At 46.7% G+C, this 16,512-nt stretch overlaps 1 protein-coding gene across 1 annotated transcript in view; it reads right to left on the reverse strand.

Moving 5' to 3' along the window:
• VWCE (von Willebrand factor C and EGF domains) overlaps positions 1-16,512 on the reverse strand; it is a 260,888-nt gene that overhangs the window by 104,865 nt on the left and 139,511 nt on the right. The window contains exons 7-9 of the mRNA XM_073573945.1: positions 15,843-15,968; positions 15,642-15,758; positions 9,564-9,686 (exon numbers count right to left, since the gene is read on the reverse strand). Of these exons, the coding sequence (XP_073430046.1) occupies positions 9,564-9,686; positions 15,642-15,758; positions 15,843-15,968 (366 nt within the window). The remainder of the gene's footprint in view (positions 1-9,563; positions 9,687-15,641; positions 15,759-15,842; positions 15,969-16,512) is intronic.

Consider the following 16,512-nt stretch of genomic DNA (forward strand, 5'->3'; position numbering starts at 1 on the left):
CACAAAGGTTAGAAAGGGTACCGTATCCCCAGATAACATGTATGGATAGCGTACACATTCAAAATATATGTCTCAGGAGGCAGGCTCAGACGGTGTTAGGCCCAGTATGGATTGCACGTGATTGCACAAAGGTTAGAAAGGGTACCGTTTCCCCAGATAACATGTATGGATAGCGTACACATTCAAAATATATGTCTCAGGAGGCAGGCTCAGACGGTGTTAGGCCCAGTATGGATTGCACGTGATTGCACAAAGGTTAGAAAGGGTACCGTTTCCCCAGATAACATGTATGGATAGCGTACACATTCAAAATATATGTCTCAGGAGGCAGGCTCAGATGGTGTTAGGCCCAGTATGGATTGCACGTGATTGCACAAAGGTTAGAAAGGGTTCCGTTTCCCCAGATAACATGTATGGATAGCGTACACATTCAAAATATATGTCTCAGGAGGCAGGCTCAGACGGTGTTAGGCCCAGTATGGATTGCACGTGATTGCACAAAGGTTAGAAAGGGTACCGTTTCCCCAGATAACATGTATGGATAGCGTACACATTCAAAATATATGTCTCAGGAGGCAGGCTCAGACGGTGTCAGGCACAGTATGGATTTGACGGCCCAGATTACACAGCGGAGGAGCAGGGAGAGGTAAAGATTGCAAATGCTGGGGCCCTGCCCAAGCAAGGGGGGCCCACTCGTGGGCGTCGGTACTGACACTGGGCCCCTCATAGTACAGCGGTGTGTCTGACGGCGGGTGTGCACCACCACCGTCAGAGACACTTGATTGCACTATGAGGGACCCTGTGCCAGTGCCCGTGCCCAAGAGTCGGCCTACCCACCTGTCCAGGGCAACGGCACTCGCACGGTGTCGTGCGCTAGGTGGTGACCCCGGCCATGGGGGGGGAGGCAGCACAGTTAGGGAGTTTTAGAAAGTGGCATATGTTGATGTTGGACATTCAGCTGATGCAAAAGGCGAAATAGGTGAAGTCCCAGGAAGAGGTGGACCAAAGCAAGCCATTTTTCTGTCACCCTATGTGTCATCAGGGGAAGGTGGGACAAAATCCTTGGAAACCCATGCGTGGTTCATTTTAATGAAGGTTAGATCATCCACATTTTGGGTTGACAGACGGGTCCTTTTTTCTGTCAGGATTGATCCAGCTGCACTGAAGACTCTTTCCGATAGCACACTTGCAGCTGGGCAAGCGAGCTCCTGTAAGGCATATTGGGCCAATTCAGGCCAGGTGTCCAGTTTAGCGGCCCAATAGTCAAAGGGGAATGACCTGTGTGGGAGAACATCGATATGGGAGGAAAAGTAGTTTGCAACCATAGTTGACAACTGCTGTCTCCTGTCACTTTCCATCGATGCAGTATTACCAGTTGTGTGAGCGGTATTTGAAAAATCAGTCCACAACATTGTCATGAAACCCCTGTCTCCAACGCCACTTCTGCTGTGTGCACCACGAACACCTCTGCCAAGCTGCCCCCGGCCCGTACGGCTCGTGTGAGAACCATCACCGCTGCTGTGTGCTGGGAATGCCTCAAGCAACCGATTTACCAGAGTTGCTTGTTTATTAGCCAATATTAGGTCAAGGTTCTCCTGTGGCATGATGTTTTGTAATTTGCCTTTATAGCGTGGATCCAGGATGCTGGCCAACCAGTAGTCGTCATCGTTCATCATTTTGGCAATGCGGGGGTCCCTTTTTAGGATCCGCAAGGCATAATCTGACATGTGGGCCAATGTTCCCGGTGTCAATGATGCACTGCGAGTGCTGGGTGGAGGAGCACTTTCTGGCAAATCCACATCCCTCCAGTCACGCACAAACCCTGTACCAGACCTTGCCACGCCAACATTTTCACTTGCCCCACGAGATGCATCCTCCTCCCCTAAGTAATCATCCCCATCATCATCCTCCTCCTCCTCTTCTTCCTCCACCTCGTCCAGGAGAGGTCCCTGAGCAGACAATGGCTGAATGTCATCAAGGATTCCCTCCTCCTCTTCCTCCTCATCAACATTGGCTGCACACGCCTGCTCCTTAAGGTGCGTCAAAGTTTGCATGAGCAGACGCATAAGTGGGATGCTCATGCTTAGGATGGCGTCGTCTGCGCTTACCAGCCGTGTGCATTTCTCAAAACACTGAAGGACTTTACAGAGGTCTTTCAGCTTCGACCACTGCACACCTGTCAACTCCATGTCTGCTCTCAAAGTGCCTGGCCGTGTATCCTCCCACAAATGCATTATGGCCTGCCTCTGCTCGCACAGCCGCTCCACCATGTGCAGGGTGGAGTTCCACCTTGTTGCAATGTTGATAATGAGGCGGTGGTTGGGAAGGTGGAGCAATCGCTGCAGCTTCTGCATACGAACGGAGTGTACAGGCGACCGGCGGATGTGCGCGCACAGTCTTCGCACCTTCTGGAGCAGGGCTGTTAACTCCGGATAATTTTTGAGGAAGCACTGCACCACCAGGTTCAAGGTGTGAGCCAAGCAAGGTATGTGGCTGAGTTTTGAAAGGGCTATGGCTGCCACAAAATTACGGCCGTTATCACTAACTACCTTGCCTGACTCAAGATGTACACTGCCCAGCCATGACTCAGTTTGTCGCTTCAAGTACTCGGCCAGCACCTCGGCGGTGTGTCTGTCGCCCAAACACATCATCTGCAACACAGCCTGCTGACGCTTTCCACTAGCTGCTCGATAGGGGGACACATCGTGTGCAACAGTGGCAGCTGCAGATGGAGTGCTCGTACGACTGCGCTCTGTGGACGAGCTTTCGCTTCTGGAGGAGGAGGAGGAGAAGGAGGAGGAGGAGGGTCGAACGCCTACAGCCAACTGTTTCCTATACCGTGGGCTAGGCAGCACTGTCCCACCACCGCTGTCCCCTGTGGACCCTGCATCCACCACATTAACCCAGTGCGCAGTGATGGACACGTAACGGCCATGGCCATGCCGACTGGACCATGCATCAGTTGTGAGGTGCACCTTTCCGCTCACTGACTGCTTGAGTGCATGGACAATGCGGTCTTTCACATGATGGTGGAGGGCTGGGATGGCTTTGCGAGAGAAGAAGTGGCGACTGGGTAGGTCATAGCGTGGTACTGCATAGGCCATGAGTTCGCGGAAAGCTGTGCTTTCCACCAACCGAAAGGGCATCATCTCAAACGAGATTAGTTTGGCAATGTGGGCGTTCAAACCCAGTGTACGCGGATGAGAGACTGAGTACTTTCTTGACCTACTCATAGTGTCTGGGAGGGTGAGCTGGACTTGAGAGCTGCATATGGTGGAAGTAGCGGTGGACAGGGCGGACTGAGAGAGGGTTGATGATGATGATGGAGTTGGTGTTCTTTCTGATGGCCTAGAATCAGTCTTTCGTTGATATAACAGTGGGATTCCCTGACTGCTGTGGCCTTGCAACGACACCTCAACATTTGCTGCTGTGCTAACCGGTGGGCTTACAGTGGGGGAAACAATGTAGCGTTGCTGACTACCTTCGTTGTGATCAGTTGCACATGTGGCACTTGAGGTTTGGTGTTGTGTCCACGCTTGCAAGTGCATGCTGGTTAAATGTCTAAGCATGCAACTGGTATTCAAATTTTTCAGATTTTTCCCTCGGCTAAAGGTCTTTGCGCACTTCTTACAGATAACCTTGGCCTGATCATGAGGATTTTGGTCAAAAAAGTGCCACACTGCACTCTTCCTACTTTGGCAGACATTTTGCGGCCTAGCACGCTGTGATCTTTTGACCCTCTGGACAAGCTGTCCAGCAACTCTTTTGATGTTTGGAACCTGTCTTTGGAGTGCTCCGGGCCTGCCAGATAACAGCTGTTGCGATGTCGATGTCTGCTGTGGATGCTCCTCATCTGAGCTATTGGAAGCAGCACCCTCTTCCCCCAATTGATGCCAATCTGGGTCAACAACTGGGTCATCCATCACCTCCTCTTCTATGTCATGTGCACCTTCCTCTGTGTCACCGTGTATGGTGGTATAGTGTGCGGGAAGGGGCACCTGAGTCTCATCAGGGTCAGAATCTGGCTCTGTACACTGCGAGGACAATGTAGTGCTCTGAGTGAATGTACCAGCAGAATCATCCATCAGCGGCTGTGCATCAGTGCACTCCATGTCAGATTCATCTTGGCCTGGGTAATTCACCATTTCACTTGATAATCCAGGCATGGTATGTGAAAACAGCTCCATGGAGTAATCAGTAGTATGGCCTGCATCATCCTTCAATCTTGGTTGGGGTGAAGGACACAAGGAAAGGTGTGGTTCATGAACATGAGCCTCCAATGACGACTCAGTGCTTTTACTTTTTACAACTGAGGAAGAGGAGGCGATAGAGCTGGAGGCTGAGTCAGCAATGTAAGACAAAACTTTTTCCTGATGCTCTGGCTTTAAAAGCGGTTTGCCAACTCCTAGAAAACTAAGCGTTCGAGGCCTTATGTAGCCAGACGATGACGCAGGCTCAACACCTCCTGCATTCGGTCCTATTTTGCTCTTGCCACTACCATCAGATCCACCACCAACACCATCATTACCAGCTGCCAACCCCCGCCCAATTCCACGGCCTCTTCCACCAGCCTTCCTCATTTTTGGTAGAAATGTAGACAAAATCCAACAAACTATATAGTAATGTAAAACAAGGTACAAGGTGTCTATAGGACAGGGGAGATTTTGAATTTCTGCAGACACTTGTGGACAGTTTTGTATTGTGTGAGGCCCACTGATATCTGAGCGCTATGTGACAGGCTCGATGGCACAGCTGTGACAAAAGTGACGAGAGGATAAGGGAGATTTTGAATTTCTGCAGACACTTGTGGACAGTTTTGGATTGTGTGAGGCCCACTGATATCTGAGCGCTATGTCACAGGCTCGATGGCACAGCTGTGACAAAAGTGACGAGAGGATAAGGGAGATTTTGAATTTCTGCAGACACTTGTGGACAGTTTTGGATTGTGTGATGCCCACTGATATCTGAGCGCTATGTGACAGGCTCGATGGCACAGCTGTGACAAAAGTGACGAGAGGATAAGGGAGATTTTGAATTTCTGCAGACACTTGTGGACAGTTTTGTATTGTGTGAGGCCCACTGATATCTGAGCGCTATGTGACAGGCTCGATGGCACAGCTGTGACAAAAGTGACGAGAGGATAAGGGAGATTTTGAATTTCTGCAGACACTTGTGGACAGTTTTGGATTGTGTGAGGCCCACTGATATCTGAGCGCTATGTCACAGGCTCGATGGCACAGCTGTGACAAAAGTGACGAGAGGATAAGGGAGATTTTGAATTTCTGCAGACACTTGTGGACAGTTTTGGATTGTGTGATGCCCACTGATATCTGAGCGCTATGTGACAGGCTCGATGGCACAGCTGTGACAAAAGTGACGAGAGGATAAGGGAGATTTTGAATTTCTGCAGACACTTGTGGACAGTTTTGGATTGTGTGAGGCCCACTGATATCTGAGCGCTATGTGACAGGCTCGATGGCACAGCTGTGACAAAAGTGACGAGAGGATAAGGGAGATTTTGAATTTCTGCAGACACTTGTGGACAGTTTTGGATTGTGTGAGGCCCACTGATATCTGAGCGCTATGTGACAGGCTCGATGGCACAGCTGTGACAAAAGTGACTCTAAGGATAAGGGAGATTTTGAATTTCTGCAGACACTTGTGGACAGTTTTGGATTGTGTGAGGCCCACTGATATCTGAGCGCTATGTCACAGGCTCGATGGCACAGCTGTGACAAAAGTGACGAGAGGATAAGGGAGATTTTGAATTTCTGCAGACACTTGTGGACAGTTTTGGATTGTGTGAGGCCCACTGATATCTGAGCGCTATGTGACAGGCTCGATGGCACAGCTGTGACAAAAGTGACGAGAGGATAAGGGAGATTTTGAATTTCTGCAGACACTTGTGGACAGTTTTGTATTGTGTGAGGCCCACTGATATCTGAGCGCTATGTCACAGGCTCGATGGCACAGCTGTGACAAAAGTGACGAGAGGATAAGGGAGATTTTGAATTTCTGCAGACACTTGTGGACAGTTTTGGATTGTGTGAGGCCCACTGATATCTGAGCGCTATGTGACAGGCTCGATGGCACAGCTGTGACAAAAGTGACGAGAGGATAAGGGAGATTTTGAATTTCTGCAGACACTTGTGGACAGTTTTGGATTGTGTGAGGCCCACTGATATCTGAGCGCTATGTGACAGGCTCGATGGCACAGCTGTGACAAAAGTGACGAGAGGATAAGGGAGATTTTGAATTTCTGCAGACACTTGTGGACAGATTTGGATTGTGTGAGGCCCACTGATATCTGAGCGCTATGTCACAGGCTCGATGGCACAGCTGTGACAAAAGGGACTAGAGGATAAGGGAGATTGGATTGCTTTTAAAAAAGCAGTTTGCGGAGCAGTGGGTAAACAGCAATGCCAGCCTGTCAGGAAGCCTTAAAAGGCAGCCCAACAACCAACACCACTGATACACCACAATATAGCCTCCCCTTGCACTGCACACACAGTGACTGGTGTGTTGTGCAGGCCAAATTGCTAGTAGCAGAAGCAGTTTTTTTTTCTTCTCAGGACAAAAAAAAATAATTGGGATTGCTTTTAAAAAAGCAGTTTGCGGAGCAGTGGGTAAACAGCAATGCAGGAATGTCAGGAAGCCTTAGAAGGCAGCCCAACAACCAACACCACTGATACACCACTATATAGCCTCCCCTTGCACTGCACACACAGTGACTGGTGTGTTGTGCAGGCCAAATCGCTAGCAGCAGAAGCAGTTTTTTTGTCTTCTTCCCTGCCTAACGCTCTCCCTACAGAATCAGCAGCAACCTCTCCCTATACTGAGATCGGCAGAAGTAAGATGGCGGTCGGCGTGCACGCCCTTTTATACCCCCTGTGACGCCCACCAAAGCAAGCCAATCACTTGCATGCCCTTCTGAAAGATGGTGGTGACCCCTGCCTATGTCATCACGTTGCCCACAGTGTCCGTGGATCCTGATTGGCTGAAAAAGAGCGCAAAACAAACTTTTGAAACACGACTTTGGCGCGTAAGTCGCCGACCTCGTGGCCGACCTCATCCTAGGGTCGGGTTTCGTTTCATGAAACCCGACTTTGCCAAAAGTCGGCGACTTTTGAAATTTTTCGACCCGTTTCGCTCAACTCTAATCGTGACGCCACCTGTAGTGTTCGACAATGAAGGTGTTAAGCCGACGCTGCAGACAGATCCTCTGGGACAGATGGTGTGGTGCAGCATTGATGTTATAGCCCTCCACAGGCAGGGCTGTAGTCCCAGGGCAGAGTAGGTGAAGTGACACGTAGATGGTGTAGTGTCAGGCGCAGGGGGGATGTAGTCGTGCCAAGCAGGTTGACGCAGGAATAAGTGGAGGACACTACGGCATGTAGTTCCAAAGCTTTACTCACAGTCTGTTGTGGCACAAGAGCCCGCATCCGTGCTGTGTCCTCTGGGTCAGGAGCTCAGCCAACTTCCAGGCAAGATAAAGTACTCCTTTCCACCACTCTGCCAACATGTGCCTTTTCTGAACGTCTCCCTTATTGCGCCTTTAGTGAAGTACTCACAGTACTGAGTTACACTGGAGTTCCTCCTGTCAGATGCCCTATGAACTCTACTTGTACGGCAGACAGCTGTAGCCTGCTTCAGGGACTCCTTACTACCTAGTCCCGGCTCACGATGCTGTTGTGCCCCCAAGTCTGGTGTGGGAATAAAGTGGTGACAACTTCTATTCCTCCGGTGTCTGCTGCAGGACCATTAGTATCCATACAACCTTGGGGACCGGACCCCGGCCTTGCGCTTAGAAATTGGGAAGGGTTCTCCTCTAACCCTAATTCTTAGTTCTCTTCTCTTCACGTTCCGTACTAATCCTTTCCTTCTTATGGAGAGTCAGGCTTTCTATTGATGTTCCTTTCCTGTGCCAGCGGACCCAGGTCACTCAGGTCGGGTGCAGCACTTCCTTCCTCCGTCCCACTCAGGGGATCTCCATTCACAGACTGACCTCGTCAGACTCCTGTGACAAACTGACTTAATCCTAACCTCTTCCCGCTCTTTTGATGCAGACTAAACTCCACCCGCCTCCCAGCATGCTTCATGTTCCAAGCAGAGAGCCACCAAAGGGTGCTTTGCTACACTACTATGTTGTGTGGGATGCTGGTGTTGGAGTGTGGTCAGGTGTCTCCACCTTACCTGGATGGTGAGGTACCACACCTCAGGAGGAGATGCAGTACCTCTGTGGCGACTGAACCCTCAGGGGCGCCACAATGGGATATCTTTATTTTAAAACTTTGTTATTGTTGTGAATGTGAGCTGTGAAGTAATAGTCTCAGGCTATAATATAGACCAAATCTTCATAGAATCATAGAATGGCAGAGTTAGACGGGACCTCTTGGGTCATCTGGTCCAATCCCCTGCTCAAAGCAGGATTCACTAAATCATCCCAGACAGATGTCTCTGTTTGAAGACTTCTATTGAAGGAGAACTCAACAACACCTCTCGTGGCAGCCTGTTCCACTTATTGATCACTCTAACTGTCAAAAAGTTTTTTCTAATATCTAATCTGTGTCTCCTCCCATTCAGTTTCATCCCATTGCTTTTAGTCTTTCCTTGTGCAAATGAGAATATAGATGATTCTTCTACAATTTAACAGCCCTTGAGATATTTGTAGACAGCTATTAAGTCTCCCCTCAGTCTTCTCTTCTGCAAGCTAAACCTTCCCAAATCCTGCAACCTTTCCTCATAAGACAGGGTTTGCAGACCGGTCACCATTCTGGTTGCTCTTTTCTGAACTTGCTCCAGTTTGTTGATGTCTTTTTTTAAATGTGGCGCCCAAAACTGGACACAATATTCCAGATGAGGTCTGACCAAAGAGGAGTAGAGGGCAATAATGACTTCACGTGATCTAGACTTCAAATCAAGGAATTAACTAAATGTAAGTTAGCATAAGTATTCATTCTCCTCTTGTGTTAAGCATTTTGTATAAAAAGGTTCAATAGAAATAATAATACAATAGTGTTTTATTTTTTCTTTGGGGAGGTTGTCTAAGGGGTAAAGTTTCTCACTGTGGAGAGTAACATGCCTGACATGCCAGAGTAAGGAGGCTTAAAGGTCGTGCAATGCTCCTCTTGGAAATTAAATATGCAAATTGTCTATTCAGAGAGAAAGAGGGCTAACTCTAGTGTTACCTATTGGAGGTAGGAATCCTAAAAGTCAGTAATTGGACCCTTTAACAATCCTTGTCACAGGACCTAGGATCTAAAGCCAAACCAGACAATCCATTTGCTGACCTGTGCTTTGTGGTGTTTGCACCTCATCAGCGCAAAGAAGGGAGGTATAATTTAGAAGGGTGACAGGACTCTGATATGGGGTCTATGGCAGAAGGTTTCTCCTTGTGGAGAGCACCAAGAATTATCCTCTCGTGGCAAGGCTCATTATAGGGTCGATATTGACTTTTAGATGCTCAACATAAATCCTCTTCCTCTCTGAAGAAGCTATTTGCATAAGTTTTTTAACACATTCAGCCTTTTACCTAAAAAAATGACATTCTTTCCAGTAACTACCTGTGCAGGTGCGTCCATTGCTCTGTAGGGTGAACCCAGCTCCACACAAACACTTGTAACTCCCATGGACATTTTTACATCTGTGCTGACAGATAGATCTATGAACTGAACATTCATCAATATCTAGAAATATGGAAGAAGAGGCTGCTGTAAGATGTTTGCTTAGGGCACATACATAATACATGCATAGACAATGACGTTTTATAGCACACACAGTTCTACAACATCAATATATTATAAATTACAATACGGGACAACAATATTAAAGTTCAGCTACACTAGAATTAAATTTAATAGAAAATTCCTATTAAATAATAATGTGTGGTGTCCCTCAGGTCTAAGGCAATTTTTCAAATCTCTGGCATCCAGTAGGTAAATGATGCTTCCTCCGTTTTTTTTGTAATTTTTGACCAATATTATTATTAACAATAATAATAATGATATTGTTGTTTATAATAATAAATACAATATTATAATAAAATATTGTTGTCCGTGTCAGTGGGTTAAAGGGCTATTTGCTAAACAACAAGATATATCCTACAGGGATTAACTTGCTGATCACTGGGGGGTTCAACCGTAAGGCTGTGTGCCCACGTAGCGATTTTTAAGCGTTTTTGCCGCGATTTTTGGCGCGAAAACGCAGCAAAAACGTTTAAAAATCGTGTACAGAACGCCCCCCATGCATTCCTATGGCATTCCGCACATGCTGTGCTAATGCTGCGCTTTTTTCCGCGGCGGAATCGCATCACGGAAAAAAATCGCAGCATGCTCATTCTTTTGTGCGGAATCACAAAGAATTGCCGCGATTCCGCACTCATAGGAATGCATGAGACTCGCTTACTTCCCACATGTGGCTATGCCCACCATGCGGGAAGTTAAGCGTCTCATGTGCGGTTGGTACCCACGGTGTGGAGGAGAGGAGACTTTTTACCCCTGTAAAAAAAGAATAAAAAATAAAAAATCAGGGGTATATTTACCTTCCGGCGTCCCGCGCTGCATTCCCGGCCTAAGCGTTCCCAGTAATGCCTTGCGGCACGGTCCAGTGATGACGCGATCTCGCGAGATCGCTATAGCAACGCGAGACTACGTCATCACAGGTCTCGCAAGGCATTACTGGGAACGCTGTGGCCCGGGAATGCAGCGCGGGACGTCGGAAGGTAAATATACCCCAATTTTTTTATTTTTTTTAGCATTTTAACATTCTATCTTTTACTATTGATGCCGCATAGGCGGCCTCAATAGTAAAAAGCTGCTCACACTTGTCAAACACTATGTTTGACGAGTGTGACCAACCTGTCAATCACTTTCCAAGCGATGCTTCAAATCGCTTGGAAAGTGCTTGAATATCGCACACGAAAATCGTGGCAAAATCGCGATCATAATCGCGGTGAAATCGCGCGGAAAAAAACGCGCGATTTCTGGGAAAGAGTCCGGTTTTTGGTGTGCGTTTTAACACGCACCGTGGGCACATAGCCTACGGCTAAATTCACACTAGGCGTTTTCTTGATGCAGTTTTTTTATGCAAAATTTCAGCTGCTTTTTACAGTACCAGCAAAGTCTATGAGATTTCAGAAATCTCATGCACACAGATTGATTTTATTTTGTCCTAGGAATTTTGTGCTTTGCTTGGTTTTTGCAGAATAGAGCTTGTCACTTCTTTCAGCATTTTTCACCCACTGAAATGAATGGGTGGTGAAAAAAATGCTGAAAAAATGAACCAGAAACCCAGGTATCATGTTTTGCACTGTTTTTTTTGTGTTCAAACTTGATTCTGTAGAACAGGACTTTTTTTTTTTCAACATTAAATTTTGTCAGCATGCACAAGAGACAAATCTAGCATGCCAAAATCACTGCAAAAAAAAAACACACAAGAAAAACCTAGGAAAACATAATTTTTTCCTGCAGCTTCTTTCTTGCCAAGAGATCAGGGTTTGCTGCAGTGAAGAAATGCTGAAAAAACGCCTAGTGTGAACTTACCCTAGAGATCCACCACGATTCTGAGATCAGGGCTTGGGAATCCAGATAACAGACTCTGCTGCCCCATCTTGATTTCATTAGTTATCTATGGCAGGTTTCCCCAACTCCAGTCTTCAAGGCCCACCAACAGGTCATGTTTTCAGGATTTCCCTTGTATTGTACAGGTGATGCAATTATCACCTGGGAAATACTAAGGAAATCCTGAAATCATGACCTGTTGGTGGGCCTTGAGGACTGGAGTTGGGGAACCCTGATCTATGGGACTACAGGACATAGCCGAGTGCTGCTCTGAGCTTTTTTTGGCAGTCCCATAGACAATGAATGGAGCAGAGGTTTACCATGCGCATCGCTGCTTCTATCAAGATGGGGCAGCATAGCCCAATTCTAAGATTTTCAAAGCCTGGATCTTGCAATTGCTGGAGGTCTCAGCTCTCAGTCCCCCAGTCATCAACAAGTTATCTCCTATCTTATTAATGGGGGTTAACTTGTTATTTTAGGCGTAGCCCTTTACTGATTGTATTGGAAAACTATGATGCTATTAGTTCAAATGCAACGCTTGAAGATCCAGTTCTAATGCAAAATCTGCAAAAGGGTTCTCCTCTCCAAACCATGTGCCACTTAAAAAACTGGTGAGTTCCTTTATAGCCCCTCTAAAGCATCATGGCCTGGTATATGGACTGCTATGTTACACCCCTGTATTGGATTAATATTGGTATAAAAGGGCCGATAAATACCTGTTGTCTAGTGGAATATTAATGCTACTGTTATGGTCTAATAATGCTATTCTTGCTCTCTAGTGGGTAATAACTACATCCTGATCCTCCAATATCATAATAATTTTATTCCTGGGGTCTAGTGTAAATTATAATATTATCCCTGGTACCTGGAGGCAGTGGAGTCACTTGCAGCTCATGGGCCCCATTGCAAAATGTCTAAGGGTACGTGCACACTCTGCGGAATCCGCTGCGGATTAATCCGCACGGATTTTGCAAAAACCGCAGATAAACCGCAGGTCAAAAGACCTGCGGATTATCTGCGGTTTTGCCTGCGGTTTGGTCCTGCGGATTCACCATCTCTACAATGGTGGAGATAGGAACCCGCTGCGGATTCCGCAGAAAGAATTGACATGTCACTTCTTTCTGCGGTTTCAAAACCGCAGCAAATCCGCGCGGATTTTTCCGCTACGTCTACACAGCGGGGTTTTTTTTACCATTCATTTGAATGGTACTGTACACCGCAGCTAAAACTGCTGCGGGTCCGCAGCGGCCAAAACCGCTGCGGAAACGCAGCGGAATCCGCAGCGTGTGCACGTACCCTAAGGCTGTGTGCCCACGTAGCGATTTTTAAGCGTTTTTGCCACGATTTTCGGCGCGAAAATGCTGCGAAAACGTTTAAAAATCGTGTACAGAACGCCCCCCATGCATTCCTATGGCATTCCGCACATGCTGTGCTAATGCTGCGCTTTTTTCCGCGGCGGAATCGCATCGCGGAAAAAATCGCAGCATGCTCATTCTTTTGTGCGGAATCACAAAGAATTGCCACGATTCTGCACCCATAGGAATGCATGAGAATCGCTTACTTCCCGCATGTGGCTATGCCCACCATGCGGGAAGTTAAGCGTCTCATGTGCGGTTGGTACCCACGGTGTGGAGGAGAGGAGACTGTCCTCCAGGCCCTGGGTACCATACCCTTGTAAAAAAAGGAATAAAAAATAAAAAATCGGGGTATATTTACCTTCCGACGTCCCGCGCTGCATTCCCGGCCTAAGCGTTCCCAGTAATGCCTTGCGGCAAGGCCCTGTAATGACGTGGTCTCGCGAGATCGCTATAGCAACGCGAGACTACGTCATCACAGGTCTCGCAAGGCGTTACTGGGAACGCTGAGGCCCGGGATGGCAGCGTGGGACGCCGGTAGGTAAATATACCCCGATTTTTTTTAATTTTTTTTAGCATTTTAACATTCTATCTTTTACTATTGAGGCCGCATAGGCAACCTCAATAGTAAAAAGCTGGTCACACTTGTCAAACACTATGTTTGACGAGTGTGACCAACCTGTCAATCACTTTCCAAGCGATGCTTCAAATCGCTTGGAAAGTGCTTGAATATCGCACGTGAAAATCGCGGCAAAATCGCGATCATAATCGCGGTAAAATTGCGGTGAAATCGCGCGGAAAAAAACGCGCAATTTCTGGGAAGGAGTCCGGTTTTTAGTGAGCGTTTTAAAACGCTACGTGGGCACATAGCCTAAGGCTGGTTTCACACTTGTGTTTTTTTTTTTGCGCAAAAAAAGCATGCGTTTTTTTCCCTATTCTTTACATGGGTGCGCATACACATGCGTTTGTACGCGTTTGTATGCGCATGCATTTTTTTGTAGTGTGTGCTCGGGCGCACAAAATGCACTCTGTTGCATTTTTTTTGCGTCCGACTTGCCCCAAAAAAACGCATGCGCACGCAATGCGTTTTTTTTTCACCCAAACACCCATTATAGTCTATGGGTGTGCTGACGTGCGCATGGTAATGAGCACGTCAGCGCAACAAAACGCATGCATTTTTTTATAAAAAAACTATGCTCAAAACCGCAAAAAACACACACAAACACATGATGCGTTTTTTATGTGCGTTTCCACTGCGCACGGTGCTCAGCGCAAAAAAACGCAAGTGTGAAAGTAGCCTAACATGGCCCCATTTATCACTAGTCCTTAATAGTACTGGTCTCTTCATATGAGTCAAAGGGTTCTTTTGGGCCCCCCAGACTCAAGGGCCCAGATGTGAGATGGAAACAAAATGAGCATATACCCTGCTGTAAGTAAGTATATAGTGATAGTGCATAATAACAACACATAAATAACATATCAATAACATATCAATAACATAAATAGCAAAAGGTACTTAGGAAACACTGCTTTCGATAAAAAAAGAAAAAAAAAAAGAGTACAAGTCATCCCATCCCTTCCCAAGGCTGGGTACCTGAACAGTCGGGCCTTGGTCCTGCTCTGCTCTGTCTACATTGAGGTCATCCAACCCAAGTTGAGGTTTCATAACTAAAGATTAGTATTGTCCAGGTTGGGGTTCACCTTGTTGTGGTTGGATGGCTTTTACACTTTTTTAAATAAAAAACAGTGTTTACTAGGTCTCCTAAGTTATTTATATATACTATTACTATTGGCTTACAGTAGGGCATATGCTTATTTTGTTGCTATATTAGGTTCTGGCTGTTAAATGATCACAGTGTGAACATGCTCCTATGCGTTGTATGTATACCAACGTATACTCTGGCTCCATTTTTTTGTTTTCATTGCATCTACTATAGCTATTGTGACAATGTCACTGGTAAAGTGCTGGAGGGGAGATATGTTTCACTGCGGTTAATGGCATCAGTGATATAAAACCCAGAGATTTTCCTCCAGCACACTAAGTGTGGTGAGGGGTTTTAAGTGGACATCCATAGATTGGGTGGGAGGATGCCCACCTTATCTCCACCCCAGGGTGTGGTCTGGGGCTTAAATAGCTGGCTTCCAGAGGCAGTAGTTGCTCAGTAGGGCTGGAGAGAGGATCTCCAGTGGTTTGTGTCCTGAGGAGGAAAGACTGAACTTGTGCTATCCCTGTGTTGCCCCAGAGCGGGCAGCTCCCCACAAATGTATGGACTCTGCTACAGCATTTTGTTGGGTTTTTTTTGCTTTCCTGTTTTGCCCGAAGGGTTGTGTTTACTTTTCCCTTCATGTTGGTTTATGCCATCTGTCTAATAAACCAACAGAAGATTTAAAGAGACAGTGTTCCTGTTTTCTACCTCCGTGTACCGCTGAGTGAGTTGAACTACCACACTACTCCTCTGCCTGTGGGTTAATAATACTATTCCTGCTCTGAGTGGGGTCTGTATTTCAAAAAATTTGTTACGTACTTTTATGCAATCATCGACTTTAAAGCAATCGGCACGTATATCAGGATACCTTAAGGCATATTCACACACAGTGGTAATGCTGGTTAGTAGCCTAGTGGCACAGACTGCTATCCATCATCTAAATTCCATCCCCTTAGCATTCAGACACTCAGACTGCAGCTTTGTTCCTCCCCCATGCTTTATACTGCAGTTCTGCTTCTTACCCAGACAAGTGCTTCTGTCAGCAGCCAACTTGAGTCCAGGCCCACAGTCACACATATACCCTCCTTCAGTATTGAGACAAGCCCCCTTACAGATGGACGCTGCACATTCATCTATGTCTGGAGAAAGAGAGAGATTTAGTGACAAAATGGCGATCGTTAGTCTGAACGATCACTGCAGTGGAGAAAAGCATGCTGGGATACCGGTGCAGGTTACGCCATTAGCCGTCTCTGCCATTCTGAATCCAACAGGACAAACCCTTGAAATGTGTTCACAGCCTCCGTCATTGCAACTTAGCTCACAGCCGTATTCTCCGCACAGTGCAGAAGCTGGAAGGAAAAAGACGCAGATCATTGAGGATGATGCGAGGTGCTACAGTATAATACCTAATCTTGTATGGCTGATATGGTTAGATGAGGGACAATTATTGCTCTGCACCCAGGGGTCCGCATACACCCTGAGCCCACCCTCCAGAACTGAGAAGATGCTCATTTGGCTGAACATCTTGGGAAGAAATTATCACAAGGGTATCCAAGGAGGCACGGGATCCTACCCCTACCAGTACCTTCCTATCTTTAGCTCCTGCTTGAAGCAGGTGTGACCTCCGTGGCCTCGCGGGCTCATTGCTCCTGAAGGTTCTCACTTTTGAAGGTTCGTATTTTCCAGAGTTCTTTCATCACAATAGTTTATTTTACTCGTTTTATGAATGGATAATGAGGTTTGTGGATATTTCGTAGAAATGAGTAGAATTTTCTTACAAATCAGAGGGTTTTCTTAGAAATGGCCTCTCAGGCATATTGCGCCTGAACACATAATAATAATCTCTAATATATAATAATATGATCTGCCGACCTTGCTTTTCTCTCTGCCAAT

Source organism: Dendrobates tinctorius, unplaced genomic scaffold (assembly GCF_039654945.1).
Source record: "Dendrobates tinctorius isolate UK_male_01 unplaced genomic scaffold, ASM3965494v1 ptg000037l, whole genome shotgun sequence".
NCBI lineage: Eukaryota > Metazoa > Chordata > Amphibia > Anura > Dendrobatidae > Dendrobates > Dendrobates tinctorius.